The 24,410-nt window shown below is 39.3% G+C and overlaps 1 protein-coding gene across 1 annotated transcript in view; it reads right to left on the bottom strand.

Moving 5' to 3' along the window:
• The window catches only part of LOC146004836 (ATP-dependent RNA helicase vasa-like), a 182,934-nt gene that overhangs the window by 41,044 nt on the left and 117,480 nt on the right, over positions 1-24,410 (bottom strand). The window contains 1 exon segment of the mRNA XM_083143883.1: positions 19,490-19,621. Coding sequence (XP_083000009.1) covers positions 19,490-19,621 — 132 coding nt within the window.

Raw genomic sequence — 24,410 nt, 5'->3', positions numbered from 1 at the left:
TTCACATTTTGTGATAATATTATATACGAAAAAGTAATTAAGAGTTTTTGATTGTCTTACCATTTACGTGATATTATATCACTTTTCCACTCCATTTCTTAGTGATGCACTATCTTCGTTTTTGGAGCGCTGTGAAAATACTGACGCCAAATTAAATTCAATTAATATTCTTGTAAGTTTGCAAAGAAATAGATATTAAAAAATTCCAGGTCGCTTCACTCGAGAGTAGTTTTTTGGGATGATACCGCACGTTCATTTCGAGAATAGTTCACTTTCCCAACAGCCCAAAAAGTGGTTCTTCAATAGAAAAATCCCACGAATCGAGCGTCCCAATGACAAAATTGCAGGAATTTTGCTTCGATTTTATTCTCCATCCAGCCCATTCACAGGACTTAGCCCGTGCAATTTTTTCCTGCAGATGCATCATTTTAACGATGTTGTTCTATAAGAAATACTGCTGTATTGTCTATTCCCTGTTCTGTAATAATTTTACTAATATACTACATACATAGTAACCAGAGGCACCAACTTAAGATAAATTTTGGGGGCAATGTATTTTTGGGGGGGCAATGAAATTTCGGTTGGGGCAAGGTTGGCATAAACAATATTTTATATGTATAAATATATATAAAATGTGTCCCTCTACGTGAATTTAGGTGGGTGGAAAGTGCTCCCCAAAAGGGCAATGATACTATGATAGAAAGTATTATAAAAAAACCGATAAAATAGAACAGAAAAATAAATAATATAACTTGTCGCAGGAAGTGAATTTTGCACTTGAGATACAATCTTGAAAATGTTGACAAATGAAATACTCTAAGAATAGGTGGAAAATTTGTAGCAATAGGGACCAAATTCTATTTTTACTGTATATGACGGTGTATGCAACAATAATTGAATCAGTCAAACGAACAAACCAGTTTTGGTTAACACAACTACAGCACGAATATTTGGTGTGTACTACTGACGTACGTAGGGTTTTGGGAGAGGGGAGCTGCAGCTGATGGTGCTGCAGCTCCTGAAAGTTTTAGAAAAACATTTTTTTCTAATAAAAACAGTAAAGAACTCGGGAAAGGTAAAATAATAAAAGCAAACTCCCTTTAAAACGTACTTATTACCATTTATGTCTTTGGACAACTTTTAAAACGAAGGTAAAAAATTATATTTACGAAATATTTTATACTATATCTTGTCTCCTCTCAGAACTCAGCTACGTAATATCTTCCTTTGAAATTTCATCCTATCCTAAAAAAAATCCTGCGTACGCCAGTGGTATAATTAGATTTTTCAATCTTATCATTAATTTGCGAGCTTTTCGAATATTTTTCCCCGTCCATAAACACTGTTTATACATAATTCATTTTCTGGCATTTCAAATTATCTAGCAGATCAGCGTGCTAGCTTTATGCGTGTCGAAAATGTACATTTTAAGATAAAGCTGTCGACCACTTGACAGGTTATTGCATTAAAATTAAAATCAGTTACTATATATTTATCAAAATAATTTGAGGGGGATTATGATGAATGGATTTGGGGTGGGACTGCGTTCAGGGTCTTGGAGGGGATGGGCACCCCTACCAAGATACTCTAAAATATGGAGTTATGTCCTATGTGGATTGTACTTTCCAAAACGTATCTAAATTCTTGGTTTAAGTAATTTCTATTTTTTTATTTATTACGTATATGTTATAATAATGTTAAATTAATAAAACTTTGGAGAGAAATTTATTTTTCTACAGCGTAAGTTGAACATCATGCAATACTAAATTTTTGCGTGAATAACATGAACATTTTGAAATATATTAACATTAGTTTATTTTGCAATATAAAACCTCATTCATTAAGATCTTCTTAATGGTATCACACAATGAGATATATAAATTAATAAATGACATTAATGGCACAGATACAAGTGTAATTTTGCTGAAATACGCAAATTATGATGATGAATTCCAAGAAATAGCTGTGACACTACATGAACTTATCTTTGTCTCCTAGGAAGCGATGCTTTGTACGAATGAGTAATTTCTTCCATACTGTTCTTGCAATGCGCACGAAAGTAAATTGTTGGAGGGGGGAGATTGGCGTTACACAGGCACATACACTTCACTCAGGACAGGCGTTTGGAATGGACTCTTTCTTTCTTTTCATTTTAAGTGGCTGTTATTTACCTTAGGTCTCTTTTACGGTGGAAGGGAATTCTTGTGAAAAGGAGTAAATGATGTTCTCGGACAGGCAAGTATCCAGGAGGCAGATCTGAAATTGTGGAACAAATAGAAAATTCGAAATGCTATTGGATTGATTGATTGAGTTGGTGTTTTAAGTCCACTTTATGTACAGTAAGGCTAATCGGGACTGGACCTACAGTTTAATGTGGAATCCGAACCACTATGTGCCTCCACCGGGTATCGAACCCGGGACCCCTTGATTACAAGGCGACGACGCTACCACTACGCCATCGGAGAGGCTTTGAGATGTTACACTGATAAACAAGCCGTAGATATCTGATATGATATTGACATTTTCTGATGCAGTCTTTCATGCTGATTTCAAATCTGAAAACCGTTTTGCACTATCACGTCAGGTTTTGAAGATATCGACAAAATTTTATTTTTCATGGAATACCTTTCCTCAAAAAAAAAAATCGTCGTTTTTAGTTATTTTTCGTGCAACACCAAAATTTTATTTCGTCGTTTGTGAACACAGTTATACTTAATGTAATACGTCGAAATATTTTCGAGATCGCATTACTATACTTTCATTTGTTTCTTTTTTATTTTGAGTGACAGTAGATTACGGCGTCCAGAGGTTGCATAAATTCACCAGATCTGTTTTGCTACGTGTGCGGCTATCTAGCAGATATCCCATCGGAAGACTTTTACACAGTTTCTGAAGAAAGCATATGAACTATACTTTGATTCGAAGGTAGATAGTGGTAAGTCGTGGGCACCACAGTTCATATGTTTGACATGTGCACGCAACTTGCGCGGTTGGAGAAGGAAGGTGAAGAAGTACTGCTGCTTCATCTGCGAGTAGGATAGCAGAGATAGGAAGCACCACCACATAAAGAAGGATTGGCCGATCAGAGATAGAATGCAGTCATGAAGTAAAAACGTCCTTCGTGTACCGTTGGTTGAGCGTGAAAAAGTTATGCCACCGCTTCATTTGAAGCTGGGACTCATGAAGAATTTTGTGAAGGCACTAGACGACGACTCAGATGCTTTTCGGTACCTGTGCAACAAGTTTCCGGAGTTGAGTTATGCGAAAGTGAAAGAAGGTGGGTTCATAGGTCCACAAATAAGGAAGATCATTGCTGACAGCCACTTCCAAGACTTAGTGGGTGGCACTGAAGGAGATGCATGGGTGGCATTCAAGTCAGTCGTAGCCACTTTCTTTGGAAAATAGAAATCTGCTGACTATGTGAATGTTGTGCAGAAGTGCATTAGTGAGTACAGAAGACAGCTGGGTTGCAACATGTCCCTCAAAATTCATCTCCTGGACTCACATCTTGACTTCTTCCCCGAGAACCTAGATTCAGTCAGCGACGAACATGGTGAACATTTTCATCAGGACATCTCGGTGATGGAATCACGCTATCAGTGTCGATGCAGTGCAGGAATGTAGGCGGATACTTACTCTGTGACGCAACTCTACAGCCAAGAAATTTAAACCAAACACCTTAAATTAAGGAATTATTTTCTATATGTATGTATTTTATATGTGTATTATACCTTCAACTAGATGTTACTATATAATATATGTGTGATGTGATGCATTTGCATTATTTTCTTAGCTAAAGCCATGTTCAATAGTACTCTATGTAGCAAAAAGTGCTCTAGTGAAACCTATGTCTGTGAGTTGTTTGCTTTGATACAATGTTAAACATATATAAATGGTTGATGTAAGAATGGTGGGTGTTACAGCATGTTTCAATTGTCTTAGAACGCGTGTTGGATACCAAGATATCCGCCGAAATTATTTTTTTGTTAATCAGTGTTATTGGAGTATTACATGTTACCACCAACGATATTATAGAATTGCAGCTAGACGTATAGTTATATACTTGCAATATGATGATTCAAATTAACGGAAAAAATTCAATTCGCTGAGACCCCACCCCCCTCTGACCCGAAAATCATGCGTACAGTATGATACTCAATGTTTACATTCAGTTCTCATAAATATTCGAATAATACTGTAATTCGCAAATTAAGAAGGTTTTCAATTTTCCATTTATTTGCTTTTACCAGTATCACTGAACAGCCATGACAATTTTATTTTTATTTTATTTTATTTTAAAATTTTGGGTGCGTCAGCACTTAGGCTATTTTGCACCCGTCACATTATACGGGGTCCAGCCCCTTATCTTTACAAACAACAACTCTAACGTTGCATAAGTAAAATCTTAAAAGCTTAAAATGTTCTGACTTTCCTTAAAAGCTGAGGCTGTAAAGGGGCACTCAGCACACACAAGGACAAAAAACAGGACAACACATACAAAATTATACTGGCCAGAGTGCCAGTCGCCAGAGCCTCGTTTGTCTGCAAAACACAGTCCAGGGTGTACTAACGTGGAAGTGAGGTTGACAGTTGGGTGTACTACGTGGAAAATCACCCCTTACACCCCATGACAATTTTATGGTTATAAAATAATTTATTTATGAATTAAACGATACTTATTAGCAATGATTCTTATGATGAAAAGCATGTGAGAATGTGAATTACCACAAAATAAAAACGGGACATTGTCGCATCACGAGTGTAGTTCCAAAAAAGTCGGGAAAGGAATTTTAAAAAATGGACCCTCACGACTAAATCTGGACGTCTGGTAGCCTTGCATCAATAGTTATAAAACTAAAATTACCAAGAATTGCAGACCTCTGGAGCCTGCCTGTCTCCACAAGAAAAAAAACATTCATTTATGCAAGGACAAAATCAAAATTCTTACTAAAGCCGAAAAATCGCATGTATTTTCGTAGGCTTTCATTGAAACATTTAATATTTCTTGGCATGGGGGCATGTTTTCGGAAACCGGTGTAGAGTCCGTCTACGTTAGTCGAGACCATTGAGTAAAGTGCGCATGCGCTGACTGGATGAATCCAGTGGCAAAATAGGGTGGAACGGTTATGGGGAACAAGTTCTATGAAAATCTGCTGCTGCTGAAAAAGCGTTGAAGTTTCACGTATAGTCAGTGGTGCAACCACGGGGGAGGCAGTGGGGCATTACCCCCCAACTTTGAGGGGGAAACCAATTCTAGGTGGGCATGGAGGGCAAACATTGAAATAAAAAAAAGCAAGGCTAGCAGAATCTAAGAGCAGAAGGACAAAATGATACTCAAGATGGAATTATTTTCATATTGTTCTAACATTTTTCTTCCAGAAGGCCAAGAGTACATGCCGGGGGGACACGGAGGGGCAATTGCCTACCCTCGATTTCAAATTTTATGTAAATAAAAATAAGTTTCGTAAAATTTTCTTGTTCCCTTCGCTCGCAATACCTGCTTTTCTTGAAGTCTCATCAAGTTCAGAGCAGTAGGTAGGGGCGACAGGAGTCTAGCACCGAACGATCTAAATCAGGGGTTTCCAACTAGCTGTCCGCGGGCTGCATGCGGTCCGGGATTCCTTTTTTTTTTTGCGGACAGCGAAGCCAGTTTAAAAAATACATTAATTTTATGTATTTTTATTAAAATACGTTCTATTCATGAACTTCCTTAAACAATTGGCGTTTCTAACAGATATCACAGGTGATCTGAACGAACTGAACTTGAAACTGCAGGGGAGAAACCAGCTGGTGTCAGATTTAATGGGAAACATAAATGGGTTTCATAATAAACTGAAGATTTTCAACGTTACTTTGGAGAGAAATAACCTGGTCCATTTTCCAAGCTGTCGGCGGCTAGCAGAAGATGAAGAAACACTGGACTTTTCTGAATTCAGTGCAAATATTAAAGAAATAATGGATGAGTTTGACTGCAGATTTAAAGATTTTGAAGAACTTAAAATCATTATCCAGCTATTTAGCAATCCTCTTGGCGTTAACATCGGAGAACAAGAAGCTTCTCTCCAACTTGAATTGTGTGTGATTTGCAAGGCGATGTGTTCCTTCAAACTAGGCAAGAAAAGGAGCCAGAGTTTTTCAAATACCTTTCAAAGGAACGCTTTCCAAACCTTCGTAGTTTTGGGCAAAGAATGACATTGATGTTCGGCAGAACATACACATGTGAAAGTGTTTTTTCTTCAATGAAGTTCATCAAGAACCGCTACAGAAACCGACTGGCAGATTCTTCACTGCTTCACCTTCTGAGACTTTCAAATACAGAAATTGAAGTTGACATTCCAACTTTAATAAAAAAAAACAGATTGGCCTGAATTTTCACATTGAACAAATACTTACTATGAAGGATTCTTATTTGTATGGTGTGTTTTTCATTTCTTTGAATTCATCCATAAGTATTGGGTTTTTGTGAAATAAATTGTAATTATACAATTGCCTCATTTTAGAAATTTAAGTCATGCGAAAGTACTACATTTTCAGTACAATTCTTTTTTGTAGCTAATCAGTGGTGATTTTAGAATGAACTAGAACTAGAATTTTCAGTACAACCTTTGTAATTTTTAATCTCCTCCTCCTCACAAAAAATGTGGCCCGCCAATCAACTGCTGGATATAATTTTGACCCTCGGATCTTTTGAAGTTGGAAACCACTGATCTAAATGAAAAAAAAGTTGTAAAAGAGAGAATGCCATGGCGCCCGTGAAATTATTTGCGCCTTATTAAATCAATATTGTTTAGTTTTCCAAAATTGGATCTAAAATTTTTTTAATGTGAAATTGTGTAATGACACGTTTCATATTTCATATAAAATTAAGTTTAAAGTAGTATGTCGTTTTTTTAAAAAAAAAACTTCCACATTAAACCTCAATTTATGCATGTTTCTAAACCCGAACATCTTTTATATTTGTAGATATCATAGTTCATGACGAATCTTCTCTGTATATGTATCTTATTTTGCGAGCATATTTCATCATTTTTGACTACTCACGATAATGAGGGTGAATGGTGATTGGATGAGCTTTATAAATGGACTCTCACAAAGACCCGTCAAAGGCAAGGTCAGGATTCGAGTTTGAGTTTAAGTCTACTTTATGCACAGAAAGATTAACGGGGATTGGGAGTACAGTTTACAGTGAGATCGGAACTACTATGTGCCTCCACGGCGCATCAAGGTGGCTGACTTTTTCCTTTTGTCGAATCATACGTTATTTCATATATATGTATAAATATTATGTGGATAAAAGGAATGAGGACTAAATAACAAGTAAAAGAGAAAAGAGGAAGCAGAAAGAGGAAGCATTCACCAAACACAGGAAAAATTTAAATTTTCGCGGCCGCGAGCCGCATCATCAGGTGAAGAAACAAATATATGAGTAAAAGCATTTTTATGATGATCGTGATTCGTAAATTGAATACTGCCTTCATCAGAGCATGTGTGCAGATTTTGAAGCTACCAACTTTTCTGCCTTTACGCTTTCCTCTATTTTTCTTTGCCTTAGCCAAATACTTATACCACCTATTGCCTTTACCTTTGCGGTAAATATAACCATATATCGTTTCATGACAGGCGAGAAGAACAAAGTGGCAGTGTAGTTTGCAGTGTTGCCAGGCGCAGAAATAAGTTGTAGATGGTGTCATGGGACATGGTTTTGGCGTATGAAACAATAAGGGATCGCAGGTGGTTCAGTTGTAATGATTTCTGCACGAAAGGATTCATTCCAAAAACGGTAAAATATATATATCCCACACATATATACAGTGCATATATACCCTGTATATAAGTATATATATAGTGCAGGTATATTTGCATGCCTCAACCCCCTCGCCCTTATTCCGTTCACACACATCGGCGATCAAATGACAGGAAAGAGAGAGAGAAAAAAGGAAATTAAAAATCAAATGGCTCCATTGAATTCTAACATCGCCGACATTTGAATCACCCGATTCATGCTACATGCAAAATCTACATCCCGACACATGTCAATCAGCCTGCGAACTGAAAAATCGCAGATGATCAATCAGGAGCTGAATAAATGAAATTAATTACTCGCTGGCTGAACATGCAAAAGGTAGGACGCATTGGGAATTTTTCAATCAAGACCTTTATGCCATGTCGAGTTACAGTGGATGAATTTTACTACAGCCCGTATTCCCCTTACAGACTGCATCACTCCCTAGCAATGTAGAGTTCCTGTCTCCGTAGTAATAACGGGATAACAACCTCTAAATTTTAGAGTAAAAATGGTATCGATTTGAAATCCGAGGAGATTTGCAGATGGTGTGATGGCAATTTCTTTGCCTTGTAATCAAGGGGTCGCCTGTTCGACCCCTGTTGCGGAACATGGCACGGTCAGATTACCCAATCTGATCATGAAATGGAAAAAACCAACTTGACAAAACTTTAATTTGAAATTCGAATTTGTATAACAGTTTTAGTAATATAGATGAAAATACTCCTCAACAACACGAAATGACATAAACATTGCATTTTGAATAATTTTTAGCAATAATTTATATTTTATATTTGGGGCATTCCAATGTCACGGGTGGGATGCCAGGCTACATTTTGAGTATTAAAGTAACTATTCTCCTGATAGTTAACCAATATTTTTCTTAAGAGTTTATGTGCAATGAATTATGAAACTGAACGCTGTTAATTAAACATAACTGCCCTTAAAATACTTTCCCAAACTAATAGATACATGTATAAATGAACAATGTGGCCGCGGTGGCTCAGTCGGTGTCGACCTCCGTGGCGAAGTGGTTAGCAGAGCGCGCTACGACGCCAGGGGTTCTGGGTTCGAGTCCCGGGTAAGACATGGGTATTTGTGTTCGTCCAGTTGATAAGAAACAAAGAAAATGTAAGAATTGAAAAGTGTAAAAGTGAGAAAAAGAGTGAATGGTGGGGGATACTTCCGTGTAGGGGGTATTTCCTTTTTAAAAAAAAAAAAAAAAAAAGTCGGTAACGCGTCTGACTACCATACTCAAGGTCCCGGGTTCGATCCCCGGCCGGTTCAAATCCGGGAACTTTTCTAACGATGGAAGCGGGCCCGGCGCCCACCCAGCGTCGAATAACATTGGGTACCTGGAGGAAACCCTGGGGGGTAAAGGCGGTCAGGGGCGTGATGCTAATCCCATCACCCCCACTTATGACCGGATCAACCCACACCCCATATACGCCTTCATGGCGTGGTGCTAAGCACAGGGGAGCACTTTACCTTCTTTTTTTATAAATGAACAATTTTGTGTCATTTGTGGGACAGATAAAACACTGCCTCTTTACTTAATAAGAAATATATTTTAATTTATGTAAATTTTCAAATGATGAAAATAAATGATTTAAGAACAAGAGAGAAGGTAATTGACCTTTGAATATTCTAGTGAAGTTGAAGGGGAAATGTATTAGTTAAAGGAGAAATGCATTGTTTTTGTTGTCACTGGTGGGTGGGACACAATGCAAAACAAAAGTAAATCAAAAGTTAAAATAAACGAACAATATGTAAAATACCCTCTAACTTAATGATGTGCGATTCCTTATTTTTTATCCAAACGATAAGTTTACATTGCTGACTCACAAGATAGAATAAAGTTACAGTATTTCATTTCATTTAATATTAAACATGGTATTGAGCCACTTCATCTAATCGTACTCATGAGGGTGAATAATAATTATAAAATTGACGCAGCGAGACTGTGTCGCCCTCGTCGGACACAGCAGTTTTAGATTTTGAATCCAAGTTGAAACATCTGTGTAATCTGTGTTGCTGTTAAGGTCTTGTCAATTTGGAAGATATTATGCTAATTGAATCAAATATTTCCAAAATAATTCCATGTTATTATATTTTGTTTTCTCACTTTTGAAAGTATGTTGTAATTTCTAGGAAAAAACATAATTTATGTAAATCATTGTCAAAGTTGTAACAATGTAAGACTTTCATAGTAATGTGTAAACACCGTGAAAAAATCGGGTTATTTCTAAAGAAACGTGTAAACAACAAATTGATATAAAAGTGTCGGATTCTGTTATATCCGAGACACTTTTCCAACTGGCAATAGGCTGGCCTCTTTGCAGTGGTAGGAAAACTTCCAACAGATAGCTTGGAGTGACACTGTGACGTGAGAGACCACACAGCTCTTGGAGTAAATACTGGTGAAAGAGGATGATGATAAAGTCCCAAGTTTGCATAAAAGAAGAAAATGAAAATAAATTAATTAAATAAAATTAATAAATAAATAAAAAATAGGGATAGGCCGATATGAAATTTTGACCAATACCGATAAAGTACAGACATAAAATTTACCGATGCCGATCCGATATAAAATTGCAACTGGCCTTGAAGAACGTTAACGGCTCATTGACCTCCTTAATAAATTCATGTTACATGATTAATGCAATGCAAAGGAAGCTGCATATGTAGATATTTGCTTTGAAAAAGGAAGGGAATGGATATAACATGTTTATATCCGTAAAAATTATAACTAAACAAGATTTTTATAAATATTGTATCGGATCGTTCAATTTTTCGGGATTTTTACCGATACACCGATGTGTCTACATCGGCCGATATCGATAGAGTACCGATTAACCTGTCCCATCCCCAATAAAATTTTTGAAAAGGTGAAATTTTTTTTTTCCTTTCAGGAAAGTTCAATGTTCAAGCTAGACCAGCAGAGAGTAGGGTGGTATGCTGAGCAAGGCTAATCTCAGCTAAACCTCCAACCCAGATGTCCCAATAGTCTAGAAAAACGTCACGAAAGGAACACTCAAGTCCAGGCGGGAACTCGAAGCCGAGACCTTCAGTCATGAGACGAGTCTTCGTGATCAGTCATCTATACTCTATCCCGGGAATCTCTAGAGCAAGGCCCCTTATAAAGGCAGAGAAGGGGAGAAAGATAGTAGAAGGAGCGAAGCAGAACACACTGCTGCAAACGCTGGTAACAGAAGTCGCTTTTCCCCCTCCACGCAATCCCGTTCCCTCTCACGTGTTCATTGATCGAGCCCTCTCGCGTCAATACTTGCGCAGAGACTTGCTTTAGATCGCTCGCTCCTGAGATTCCCCGGACAGAGTACTGCACTTCTAAAGGCTTGAATTGACCACAATTGCTATACTATCGCTATCTTTTAAGCATAACATTCTGCAGAACAGCGGAAAAGAAAACGTCGCCTATTTCTTCATTCCTTCCTTTACTGGCTGATAAGATGTGACCGCGCACGGTACTAAATTCGTACAGAAACTGTAAATCTTTCCAAAAGCGCGCAAAATACCGCAAAATACCGCAAAAGATATCGCACCCACGCTACGACAACGTATGTAATTCCTAGTCCGCGGGAAGCAATTACTTACACGAAGGCGAGCTTTTCGGGGCCGGGGCGCAGGAGAGGGGGGCGCCACATGGCTGCGGGGCGTTTCCCCTATCTCCAGTTTTTTTGGACAAAGTCCAGTGTCGCAGATAAGTCGACCGAAAGCGCCTCAAGGGACAGATTCGTTTCCGTGGCGGGAACAGGCCACAGCGGCCGATCCATTATACGTGATTGAAGCAGCCGGGAACACACTACAAGATTCCCCGCCAAAAAGGGAGGGAGGGTCTTGTAACGTTGTTAATTGAGCGGCGGCGGTCGTTCGATGGCTTTGCTATGAGCGCGGGAACGCTTGGGAGAAAAAGTTTCTCTCCGACTCCCTTTCCGTTTCTTCTCTTCTTCTGCAAGGGGATACTCCAGGTAACGTTCTAATTTAGCTACTCTCGCCGCAAAGGGTTTGCCTCAATTAGGATAGGTATATTAAGATAAAGGAGAGCATTTGTAGGAAATGAATGGGAACTGAGAACGCAATCTTGATGTTCTACAGGGTGTCCAAGAAGTTCCCGTACTATTTATATTCTCGTCATCATCTTAACTGCATATGTTGCGCGAACTCGACATATGTAAGCCGGCCTGCGTAGTGGAGTGCACAGCGCATTACGACGCCAGGGGGTCGTATGCCGCCCTGGGCATATGTATTCTTTGTGAGTGTCCCCTCATCAATTTTCATCTTTGCGATTAGCCAAAAGTGGTAGTAAAGCGAAGTAAAATAAACCAAATCAATCCTTTTACCCAGTGGTATTCAAACTGTGCGGCGTGTCTCCCTGGGGAGGCTTAAGTTTCACAAGGGGTGCGAGAACTTCCTAAAAATAACTTTAATAAAAAAATATCAATATCATCTTCTGTATATTGCATCTGACGTTGGTTGTGCATCGGCAATGCCATTTCCCGTGCTTTCGTACAATGAGCATGTTGTTATAAGAAACAGGATTACATATAAATCAAGAAATCCAGCATCTATTATCAAGCTTTTTATCCAACGTTCCTATGTACAAATTTTTGCGACTGTCAATAGGATTTCATTTACATTTCAAAAATTGCAGAAAATGATAATTACTGTGGGATGCATAAGTATCACAAAGCAAATTGTCCACTACCATGTTAACTCTCATTGTTTTACGCAACGAGAACTTCAAAAATTGAAACAAACCTCCGAACAAGTTTCTGACAAGCTTTGTACAGCACACTCGAAAATCCAATCCTTAAAAACACGCAGGATGCGAGAGAAAAATTAATGAAAATAGTCATGGACAATTTGCCCTGCAATACATCTGCATCCCACCGTACGTACACAGCAATTCCTATACCCTAAACTAGCAAGAAATAAGTTTAAAATTTCCCAACAGATGGCATTGACATGCGTTAGAAATTAAATAGTCCGACATAATTTCAAATTCCATCCGCCTTACTTACAATTCGCTTCCCTTTACTACTCTAAAATAACTATTATGCTCCATGAAGAGAACGTGACTTATTAAAAAAACATTTTTGCTGGGGTATATTCTAAAGTTTTAAGGCTTGTTGAAAATTTGATGTCAAAAATATACATTTTACGTATTTTGCATACTTTTGGTATCAGGTCATAAGTTCAGTTGTTCTATGTCCAGTATACACTGCGTTTGTTCTACTGCTTCATAAGTATGCAGAAGCTTTAAAGTTTCTTTATGTTGGACAAGAAGAGAAACAAAATACGCACAAAAGCTCTTCTTGAGTCCTTTTTGTAAAGGAGAAATACTTACACTTGTTGCAAATTAAGATTCGCACTCGGAAGTTAGGGGGGGGGAGGGATCTTACCCCCGAATTAGAAGAAAGAGAACGAGTACAGCCCTTCCCGGAGATAGAGAAAGCAGACGGGAGACGCTGCTTAATGTTGCAGAGGCATTAGGGAGATAATGATTGTGTTAATCCCCGGGACAGCCCAAGTCGTGTGGAGATAATGCGGAGGGTGAGACAGGGATGCTGTTTCCAGTTGGCACTTTTCTTGCTGGAGTCCCGCACGGCATCATTTAGCGGGAAGGAATTTCTCCATGCAGCCCCCTTTGCCCCTTCATTGCGCTCGCACCGAAACGTAGATAAGGCTAGCGGGCGAGGGTATCGTAAGTGAGAATCCTCGAAAGAAATTCGGGAACGGTCCGCCCCTAGATACCAAAGAGGCTCTTGCGAACTCGAATTGCGCTTAGCTGCGAGATGTTATGGGGCTAGAGGCAGCAAGGATATGAGGGCAGTGGTAAAAATATTGCACGGAACAGTACGAGGGAATGTTGCAGCGCCGGCAAAGCAGTCATTTACGTCCAGAGTTCTCATTTCACTACGGAGTTAAATACAATGGGAGCCCGTCGCGATAACCTTCTCTTGCATTGCATTCTGGTTATTTGACGTCTCTTTCGTATCTCCTTAACATCGTTGGTAAGGATATGAAGAAATAAGCACAATAGGCGGGATTCGAACCCACGATCCATGACGTCATTGCATTGGGCTAACCAGGGTGCAAAATCCTGAGAGGCACAGGGAGATTTCCCTTCACCAACAATCTTATTCTAAAAAATCACCCGACAAAATATTTCCGGGGAGGGAGCACTGAGATAAACAATCAGTTTTAACTTCAAATATACTTGACTAAGAGATAATCAAAAACAAACATAGAAAGAACGAAGGTTGTCTGTCTCTATGTGTATTGTGAATGTTGCACGCTCCCTCTCTCTATCTCTCTCTCCCCTTCAAGAGACCGTTAACAGATCTACACCAGTAACAATATGTGCACAATAAAAGTAAAACAATACAAGACAAACATAAGCATGAATCTAATTGCTTTGTATTAATAAAAAGCAAAAATTAATGAAATCTTAAACATAGCAAAACAATCTCAACTATTTTCAAATTTAGTGATATTTTTAACCAGTGGATAAAGGAATCAGTTTGACACATTATAAATATTTGACATATACAAAAATGTAACAAATGAATTTCTTTATATATATTTAAATATTTAGTAATTTAATTTTATATCCAACAATAAATATGTATAAATATGTATATCATATATATACACACACACACACACACACACACACACACACACACACACACACACACACACACACACACACACACACACACACATACATATACATACGTATATATACACAGCGTGTCCGGAAAGTAACTGTGCAGTGGAAATGTTAAAGTTAATTCTGTTGTACTTACGGGAGTGCAGTTTTCTCTACAGGAGATGCTGGAAATGTCCTCCTCCAACTTGAAGACATGTCTGCACACAACACTGCATATTGTTAAACACTTTATGGAGCGTTGCTGGAGTTATCTATCCAATGTGCTGAGTAATGGCTCTCTGCAGCTCCGCTAATGTGTGAGGATTGTTTTCGTATACCCATCCCTTGAGTGAACCCCCCGAGAAAAAAAATCCGTGGGAGTGAGGTCTGGAGACCTAGCAGGCCAGATTCCACGGGAGATTATGCGATCACCAAAATATTTTTCCAAAAAACGGAGTGATCCCCCAGCCGTGTATGCAATAGCCCCGTCTTGTTGGAACCAATCCTCAGTAACGCCATCTGGGACTCCCATCATCATACTAGTCTCTTTCACTCTCCCAGTGCAATGTCTTTCCCAATTTATTACTTTTCACACGTTCTTCTTTTATTTTTATTTTCTCACTGCACTGCACAGTTACTTTTCGGACCTGGTAATTTATGTGTGTGTGTGTGTGTGTGTGTGTGAATTAAGATCTTCCCCCACCATTGTTCATTGACTTCGCACCCTGGCGCTAACCATTGCACCACAAAGACTGACGAAGACGAAGAAACAAGCACAGTATGCATGTACTGACTCCAAGACCCGAGCCGAAAATATCAGAAGCTATATTGTGAGTAGCCCAAAGATTACAGGATCGAATCTAGTCTAGTTTATAGAACGATCACAAACAAAAGAACCTTTGACCAGAAGCATTCGCGCATCTTCTCCTCCACCGTTCAAACTTTGGAAACAATCATTTTATTATTCAGTATTAAAAGTTGGCCACCATTACAGTGCAGGTCACCGTTGCAAAACTACGCTGATAACAGAGTTGAAAGAGATCGGTGCGAATAATCCAATATGGCGTCATATTTTCAATATGGACACGATAATCTTTGAAACCAATTTTAAAATTATTTCCACACTTGTATAGATAGTCACAAGACAGACATTTTTTTCACTAATCGGCTTACTAAATAAAAATCCTGAAACTGAAATTCAATATCGTATTTTCCTAATACAAAGGATATAAGGGATGACCTTTTCTGAAAGTACCTTGGACTGTATTTTGCAGACTAGCGAGGCTCTGCCGTCTGGGTTCACGGACTATCCTTTGTTAGTCTCATGTTTTGTCCTCTCCATGTATGTGTGTGTGACTGTCCTTTCGTTCGTGTTATCTTATCACCTTTCACACTCTTCTTAGCGATTGGCCAAAAGGGGACAGAAAAAGTGAAGTAAAATAAAACAAATCAAGCAAGCAATCCTGGTAAAAAATGAGAACATTTCACGGACACTTTTGTGATTGCCCTTTCATTCATTTCATGACCATCATCACCATTCATCCTCACCTTCGCGATTAGCCAAAAGTGCAAGAAAAGCGAAGTGAAATAAATGAAATCAAACAATCGTTACAACCCAGAAGTGTTCGTGAGTATATGTTAATAAACCACTATTATTCTCAAGCAAAATTTGTGTGTGGCGTTGATTAGCATTTTAAACGCTAGATTCTTAACACGTAGCTATAATAATGATGGAACACAAGGATATATATAGAATTAAAATTTACGGCACACTCACTCTAAATCAAGCACGCTTTTTCCATTGCGTTAACTAGGAAAGATAAGCTAGACATTAAGAAGAGAATGACTCTGGTTCAGTGCTCTACAACTGAAAAGGAACAAGACGCCATTCCCTTTATTTCCGGAACTATAATAGACTTGCACATTACATCACTCGCATAAAGATGAGTTTTCCCCTTTTTTTTATTGTTCGGCGGCAATCCGTCGGTGCTATGGGTATGCACTAATTATCGCTTGTTTCCCTGCGTCAGAAGCTGCAAGACCGACAGTGATGAGCGGAGATAATTATCCTTTTCTGCACGGCGGTTTCCATAGCAACCCCATAATAGTTTTTTTGCGGCGGGGAAAAAAAAGCGTAGAAGACCTTAAGCAACGGTTTTGGTCGGTCGGCTTTGCTGAATACTTTGATTGCATTTTGCTGTGGGCCTACTAAAGGAGGACAAGGTGGATTGCGGGGAGGGGGGGTTGTGCATGCGAGGAAGGGGGGTTGGGGGGTTCAGTCTGTCTCTCGGGTAATTAAACTTGCTTCGCTCGCAACAAGTTTGAAAGCTTGGCGTAACTCCGATTCATAATTAAAAATTTTCGCTGCGCATCATTTAATCCTCTGACAGGGTCTCTAAGTCGCTCCCGGAAAGTTCCCCCACCCCTTCTCCCCTCCCCCGCAAACCACTATGAACTATTGTTCCCCTCTTGCCAAAAACACGCAGACAAACAAGACGCGGACAAATTATGAGGAAAGTTTTCGTCCAGGCGAACAAGAAAACTTAACAAGCCCCCCCCCCCTACCTTTTTTTTAAAAAAATGTTTAACCTCGTTTATCCGGACATTCCAAGACGTTATTGCGGCTCAAGTGGAAAACGGGATATGTTTGTGGAAATTTTCACCATTTAGCGCCGTAAATGTCTCCCCTCGGAGTAACCGCGGCTGAGAATCTGATAATGGTGGTGAAGGAGTCATTTGTTTATACAGAGAATCCCAAGTTCCTAAGAAGGGGAGGTTGTAACGGGGGTCATGGAAAAGTTACTGGACCCATCCTGAAACATTGAAAATTCCTTATCCATCCTTCTTATAGAATTTGTATTCCTTTCACCCTTACTTTAGATTTATCATCATCTTTGCCTTACAGTATATTTCATGTTGCTCTATCTCTCGTTTCATTACCTTCTCTTCGGCCACTCCGATGGTGTAAGTTCATTCTGTCCCAAGAATATGTTGAGCAAGGGCACGCATAACGGTAGTGAAGGGGAAAGCGAGTAGGTGGAGCAAAGTAGTGCGCGTCGCTGCAAACAGCTAGTAGCTGGTCAAGCCCTTTCACGTCACTACATGCGCAGAGACTTGTTTTCGTTCGCTCGGAACAGATGATAGTCGTAGTCGACCTCCATGGAGCGAGCTACGGGTCTTGGGTTCGAATTCCGAGTAAAACATGGATGTTTTCGTTTGTCCTGAATGAGAATGTAGACATTTCAGTACAAACTTATGTAAGAAAACAGAGAAAGAGATTGGCAGGGAAAGCTACCTCTTAGGTGTTTCCTTTCTAAATAATAATATGTAAAAGTTTAAAAAAGAATACAAAAAATAGTGGTAATGTCGCCGCTTTGTAATTAAGCGGTCAAGGTGCGATATCTGTGCTAAGGATCCTACTTTAAACGGTGGTTCAGTCCCGATTAACCTATATATGCATAAACAGGACTTAAATCTCTCTCGTCTGAGTTTTGTGTTTCGTTTTTCACTTCGTTCTCTTTTTCTGTCTCTACTTAGTTTTATCTCTGTTCCTTTATCACTCTATTTCTTTCTCTATATTTCATTTTTCTCTCTCCGGTAATGCAGAACTATAGCTGCTGCTAAGTAAGGCATCCTCTATATAGCAGCGTGCGAATTAATGCGGGGGTTGTCGCCCCCCCCCCCCCACAAAAAAAATAGTGCCGGAAAAAGAAAATTATTTTTATCCCTGCCAGGGATGTTTTTATTCCCGTCCAAGAAAATATAATTGAAACCACTTGCAATTGAAAAATCATTCGTGTCCATTAATGGTCCAGTCATCAAAGATTTCCCTACCGAAGAGTATGCAGACTTATGGATTAAATAACACCATCTTGCAACTGAACAACTCGCCGAGCCAAGACACAGCGGGCTGTTTTACACTTAATTTACATGTATTAAAGTGATCACAAGAAACGTGTGGGTAGTTAGTTGAACGTTAAGTTTGACCTTGTAAATACTAGAAATTCGGTCAAGTTTTCCATGTCAGTAGTTCGATAGCTCTATTTGTGTACGTGAATATAGTAAGTGTTCCTAGATTAGGTGTAAATTTTATCATCTAACCTAGGTTAAAACCAATGATCTCAGGTACTTAGAACCGCAAAGAAAATAGTTTAGTTTACTGACTGGTAACCATAGGCGTGCGTACGGAGGAGCAAGGGGGGGGGGGGCAATTGCCCCCTTACTCATGGACTTTGTGATTTGATTTGCTTTATTTTACTTCGTTTTTTGTGCCACTTTTGGCTAATTTGCGAAGATGGGGATGAGTGATGATATGATGAAATTGATGAATGGACACTCATAAATATCCATGTCCCGGCCAGGATTCGAACCCGGATCCCTGGCGTCGTTGCGCGATGTTGCTCCGCCACAGGGGCCGACACCCTAATCATGGACGTCTGCATATTTTGTTTTTCCACGGTGAGACAAGCAAGGTATTTTTCCATGGGGCATATTACCTCGATAATAGTGTTGCCACCTCAAAAAACACCACTTGAATTCTAAATCATCGCATTCCTGCATCCCCATTTTAATAATGTAAATTACTATGACTGAAATCAAATTATACGTGTGAAATATATACTTTTAGGTTGCCATTCCTTTTCTAAAGGGGAGATGTGGCCATCCTAGCCCCTTTCCAGACGTCCATTCCCCTATATAGTATACTTTCTCTAGAAATTTAGGGTATATGAATCTTATCGCCGTTAATAAATGATATCATGCTCTTAAAGAAAATCATGTACATTGAAGCCTATAAAAGTTCAAAGCAACTACGGGGGAAGGTGCAGTGGCGCAACCACAGAGGGCAGAGGGCATTGGTCCTCATCCTTGGACGGATATCAATTCTAAGGGGCAAACATTGAACTAAAGAAAGAAAGGCTAGCAGAATCTAAGAATCAAAGCAGGTGAGAAGAGAAACCTATGTGGGTAGATAACAAACAGAATCATATTCATTACAAGTTACAATCACTTGTCGTCTACATGAAACTTACCTTTTCGCGTGTTGTCCTTAGTTTTTCTGGAATGGTGTCCTTACTAAAGACGGCAGGTCCTTCCTGGAGTGTATAGTAGTTGTCCACTCGTTCCATCTCTTCCCCTCTTTCCATACACATAATCCATGTTCCCTGTAGATAGAAATAAGCGACATCAAATAATTAAAATGAGTGAAACAAAATTAGGATGATATATATTATATTGCACGTTCATGGATTACGCGTCTTCCTGGGAATACAGACAAGTACCGCCATATTGAAGTTCGATTTTCTTAGGGAGATTTCAGACCGAAACGACACGAGCTCATTAATTTTAACGCAAAATATTCACCGCGCATGCACTAGAAGATCAAAGCGACACGATGCACACTATTGAGAAAACGGCCCAGCCTGAGTGACATGCAAGCGACCCGCCCAACTTGTTCCGTCGCTTCGGTTCGAAAGGTTGCATTGATTACAGAGGGTTCGCTTCCAAGCGACACGTGTTGCTTCGGTTTCAAATCTCCCTTAAAGGAGTTTCGGTGTTTATAATCGAGAAAGAAATATTCCAGGCAAACAGTAAACATAGACAATCCCGTTGATAGTGCAATTGCTATCTGTTTGATTAATGTATGTGCTCGCCAAAGATCTAGTACTGTAGGGTTTAACATAGAATCATAATATCATCATAAAGGTGGATAGCAATTTTTAAAAAAGTTTTAAAGAAAAAACTAGTCCGTTTTTATGATGATATGTAATGCGACATGCTAAAACCCCTGAAACTACATTGAATATACCTATGGATGTCATATTTTAACAAAAGATAAAATCTTTAGTATAGTAAGGTTAAAAATTTACATGAAATGCGATGTTGCTGTGTGTGTGTGTGTGTGTGTGTGTGTGTGTATAAATGAAATAATTCAGGCAGACAAATTCAGCATTCTAGAGCATATTACCTAATATTTATGTTACATAGTCCTCTCAAATTGCACGGTAACATAATGGTAATGAGGCAATAACAACAGTGGAGAGAAATGCCGGAAAGACCAAACTCAGCGGAATGTTCATAAGAATGTATTTTAATAAACAGATAACGCCGGTGGTTAAACTCTAGCAGTGATAACTGTTGAGATTATGTTTTAAGTCAATTTTAAGCTGTAGATACTGTCCCGATTAGCCTCTCTGTGCATAAAGTGGGATCCGAATGTGCCTCCATCGCTTATCAAACCCGGGACCACTAGATTAGAATACGACAACATTAGCACTACTTCATCGGGGAAGACCGAGCAGTGATCACTGGCAATAAAATAGCTTAAAGGATAAAAAGAAATAACCACGACGTTCACCATCAGAATTTGAGAAGGGTTTTGTTTTCTAGATCGTGTCCTATAAACGGAACAAACAATGCAGACAGATGAGACAAAGATACAGGTCGACCGACACAGGAGAGGATTCCTGCATTATTCACTCGATATTTATGGCCAGAAACCAGCAGCGGCAAAAGAGAACAAATGTACCCAGCAAATCGAAATGAGGAAAAAAAGATTATGTAAGCAATATTTTATCCTTGTAAATTCTCAAACGATGCGACCGAGCTTCGAACGGCTCTTCCTCCGGAGTGGAGAGACCGCTGGCGGTCGTTACGAACTAAAGTCGAATTTATGTAGTGTCTGCTACTCTGTCTCTCTCTCTCTCTCTCTCTCTCTCTGTCTCTCTCTCTCTCTCTTACACACAAACACATACACTTTTAGATTCTCCCTCTCTCTCACACACACACACATTTTCAGTCTCTTTCTCTGTCTTTCTCTCTCTCTCTCTTACACACACACATTTTCAGTCTCTTTCTCTGTCTTTCTCTCTCTCTCTCTTTCTCTCTTACACACACACTTTTAGTCTCTCTCTCTCTCTCTCCCTATCTTTCTCTCTTTCTCTCTTACACACACACTTTTAGTCTCTCTCTCTCTCCCCCCCTCTCTCTCTCTCTCACACACACACACACACACTTTCAGTCTCGCTCTCTATCCGTCTATCTCTTTCTCTCCCTAATTATATTTCACTTCTTATATAGCGTCGCTCTACTTGTGCATTTGGCTAATCGTGACGATGAGGATGAGTGATATGATAAAATTGATGAAGAGGCACTCGCAAAGAACATCCATGCCCAGACCAAGATTCGAACCCCTGACGTCGTAGTGCGGTATGATAGATAACCACTCCGTTAGGAAGGTCGGCTCTCCTCTCCTATCTCTACATCTATCTCTCCCATATCTACATCTAAGTCCTCTATATCTATCTCTACTCTATATTGAAGCCTAAATCTCATTTTCTCTTTCTTTGTCTAAACTATGCTTAATTAACTTATTCTGCTTTTTATTATTTTATTTCTCTATCTTCAAGGCTTTATATCTGTTTCCATTCCCCTGTCTTTGTTTATCCCCTCCCCCCCCTCTCTCATTTCTTCAACATGTCTCGCTCGTTTTCTCTTTATCTATCATACGTTATCGTATCCTTTCGTTCTTTCTAACTTTCTCAAAGTATTTGAAAACTACTTTGTGTCCACCCTATATATATATTTGTGTATGCATGTATGTATGTATCTACGATGCTTCTTTTCTTATCACCTCTCTCTCTCTCTTTCTGTTTCTGCCGGCCCCTGTGGCAGAGTGGCTAGCACATCGCGCTACGACGCCAGGGGTCCCGCGTTCGAATCCCGGCCTGGGGATGGATGTTTTTGAGTGTCCATTCATCAATTTCATCATATCATCACTCATCCCCATCTTCGCAAATTAGCCAAAAGTGGCACAAAAAGCGAAGTAAAATAAAGCAAGTCAATAACAATTATCACTGTTTTCTGTTTCTCTTTTCCTTATCCTTTTCCTTTCTCTCTAACAATATCTCGTTTATGATTCTTTATCTAATTCCTTCTTTCCTTATCACTCTCTCTTCACCTGTCTTTTTGTCCTTACTTCTCTATTTCTCTCTTTCCCTATCTCTACGACTTCCTTTCTCTCCCTCCATACACCCTATCCCTCATACTCTCCCCCTCCATCCCTCTGTCTGAATCAAAATTAGTTTCCCTTCACAGGCGAGCATAGAAATCACCGCGCAGAACCACAAATCCTAATTCCGGACGTACAAACCGTGAAACAGCGTTGTCATTAATTTTTTAACTCCTCGGTCCTATCCGGCGACGAAAAAGTGGACTGTCTTGTTGCCGGAATTTTTCAGTGATACGTCACGCACCGTGGAGGTAATTCTTCATTTCTGGCGTGTACCTTTTTTTTTATTTCCACCTTTTTGTCGCCTGCAAAATAAATGCTGCAGTGTTTCCAGATGCAGGAATATAATTAGACACGAAAAGTTTTCGCAAGATTTCAAGAGGGTTTTTACGAAGTTGATTAAAATTTATGACATCAGCTCAAAGAGACAGGGTGCAAGTGTTAGCCAGTTTTGTGAGATGAAATAAATCTATGGTACTCTACAGTTATTTTCACAACGCTATATTCTATTTTCAAGTTACACAAAGAGGGAGAGAGAGAGAGAGAGAAAGAGAGAGAGAATTTCAAATACTTCTTGTATATTTTTATTTATTTTATTGCAGAAATGCCAAATTGAACTCTTATACTTACTATACGGTCCCCGTGACGGAGTGGTTAACGCATCGAGCTAGCTAGCTAAGGGTCCAAAGTTTGGCCTGGGCATGGATTTTTGTGAGTGTCCATTTATCAATTTCATCATATCATCACTCATCCCCATCTTCACAAATTAGCCAAAAGTGGCATAAAAAAGCGAACTAAAATTAGCCAAAGGAATCGTATAAATACTTCATGCTCATTGCAGAAAAAAAAGACCGTAATTTTGCTGTTCCATGAAAAAACACTAAGCGCCAAAACAGATTTTTATGGGGGAAAATTGTTTCCAAGAATGCATCAACCTGAAAGCGTACGTTTTAGACCTCACCGATAGCATAGTGGTAACGTTTTCGCCTTGTAATCAAAGAGTTCCGGGTTTTATACCAGGAGGATACACATAGTAGTTCGTATCCCTGTTACCGACCTCCGTGGCAGAGTTTTTAGCATAGCGCACTACAACGCCAGGGGTACCTGGTTTGAATTTCGGCCTATCCGTAGGTGTTCTTTGAGTGTGTCCCTTCATCAATTGTATCATATCTTTCATCCTCATCTTCGAAATTATCCCCCCAAAAAACTCAATCAACCAATCGTATCACTCTTTTCAACTGTGAGTTCAGTCTCGATTAATCTATCTGTGCATAAAATGAACTTTAAACAAAAACTCAAATCTGAAAGTGGACTTACGTAATTTTGGAACAATTATCAACACCGAACCTTCTCAACGATACCAGACTCCATTTTCGCAAAAACTGAACTCTAGGCGTTTTTCCTTGACACAGCAGAAAAGTAAAGTTTCTTTGTTTGAATTTATGTGAAACCATAAATGATAAAATTATTTGAATTTTGGTTATTTCAAGTCGAGCTTCTGCATTTTTGCTTTAATTGCGACGGTGGGGATGAGAAATTGACGAGGAAACGAATACAAGGAGACATTTATCCATTATCCAAAATTCGAAACTAAAGCTGCTTCTTCCCTATTTGTACGTGTATCTTCCTAGGAGTCTTTCTATATACACTTTTATACCTTCCATATTTTTCTTTCTCTCCCCCTTCTCTCCATCTATCTCTTTATTGATTGATTGATTTGGAGTTTTAAGTCTACTTAGTGCACACGAAGGCTAATCGGGACTGGATCTACAGTGGGATCCGAACCATTTGTGCCTCCACCGGGTATCGAACCTGGAACCCCTTGATTACAAGGCGACGACGCTACCACTGCGCCATCGGGGAGGTCCTCTATCTATCGCTTTTTAACCCTTATTAACTCATCAATATTTCTTTTTCTATAACTCTCTCTCGTTTTTCATCTC

The sequence above is a fragment of the Lepisma saccharinum genome, chromosome 1, assembly GCF_977018435.1.
Source record: "Lepisma saccharinum chromosome 1, izLepSacc3.1, whole genome shotgun sequence".
Classification (NCBI taxonomy): domain Eukaryota; kingdom Metazoa; phylum Arthropoda; class Insecta; order Zygentoma; family Lepismatidae; genus Lepisma; species Lepisma saccharinum.
The sequence above is the reverse complement of the archived record's forward strand: the minus strand, read 5'-3'. Positions and strand labels throughout refer to the sequence as shown.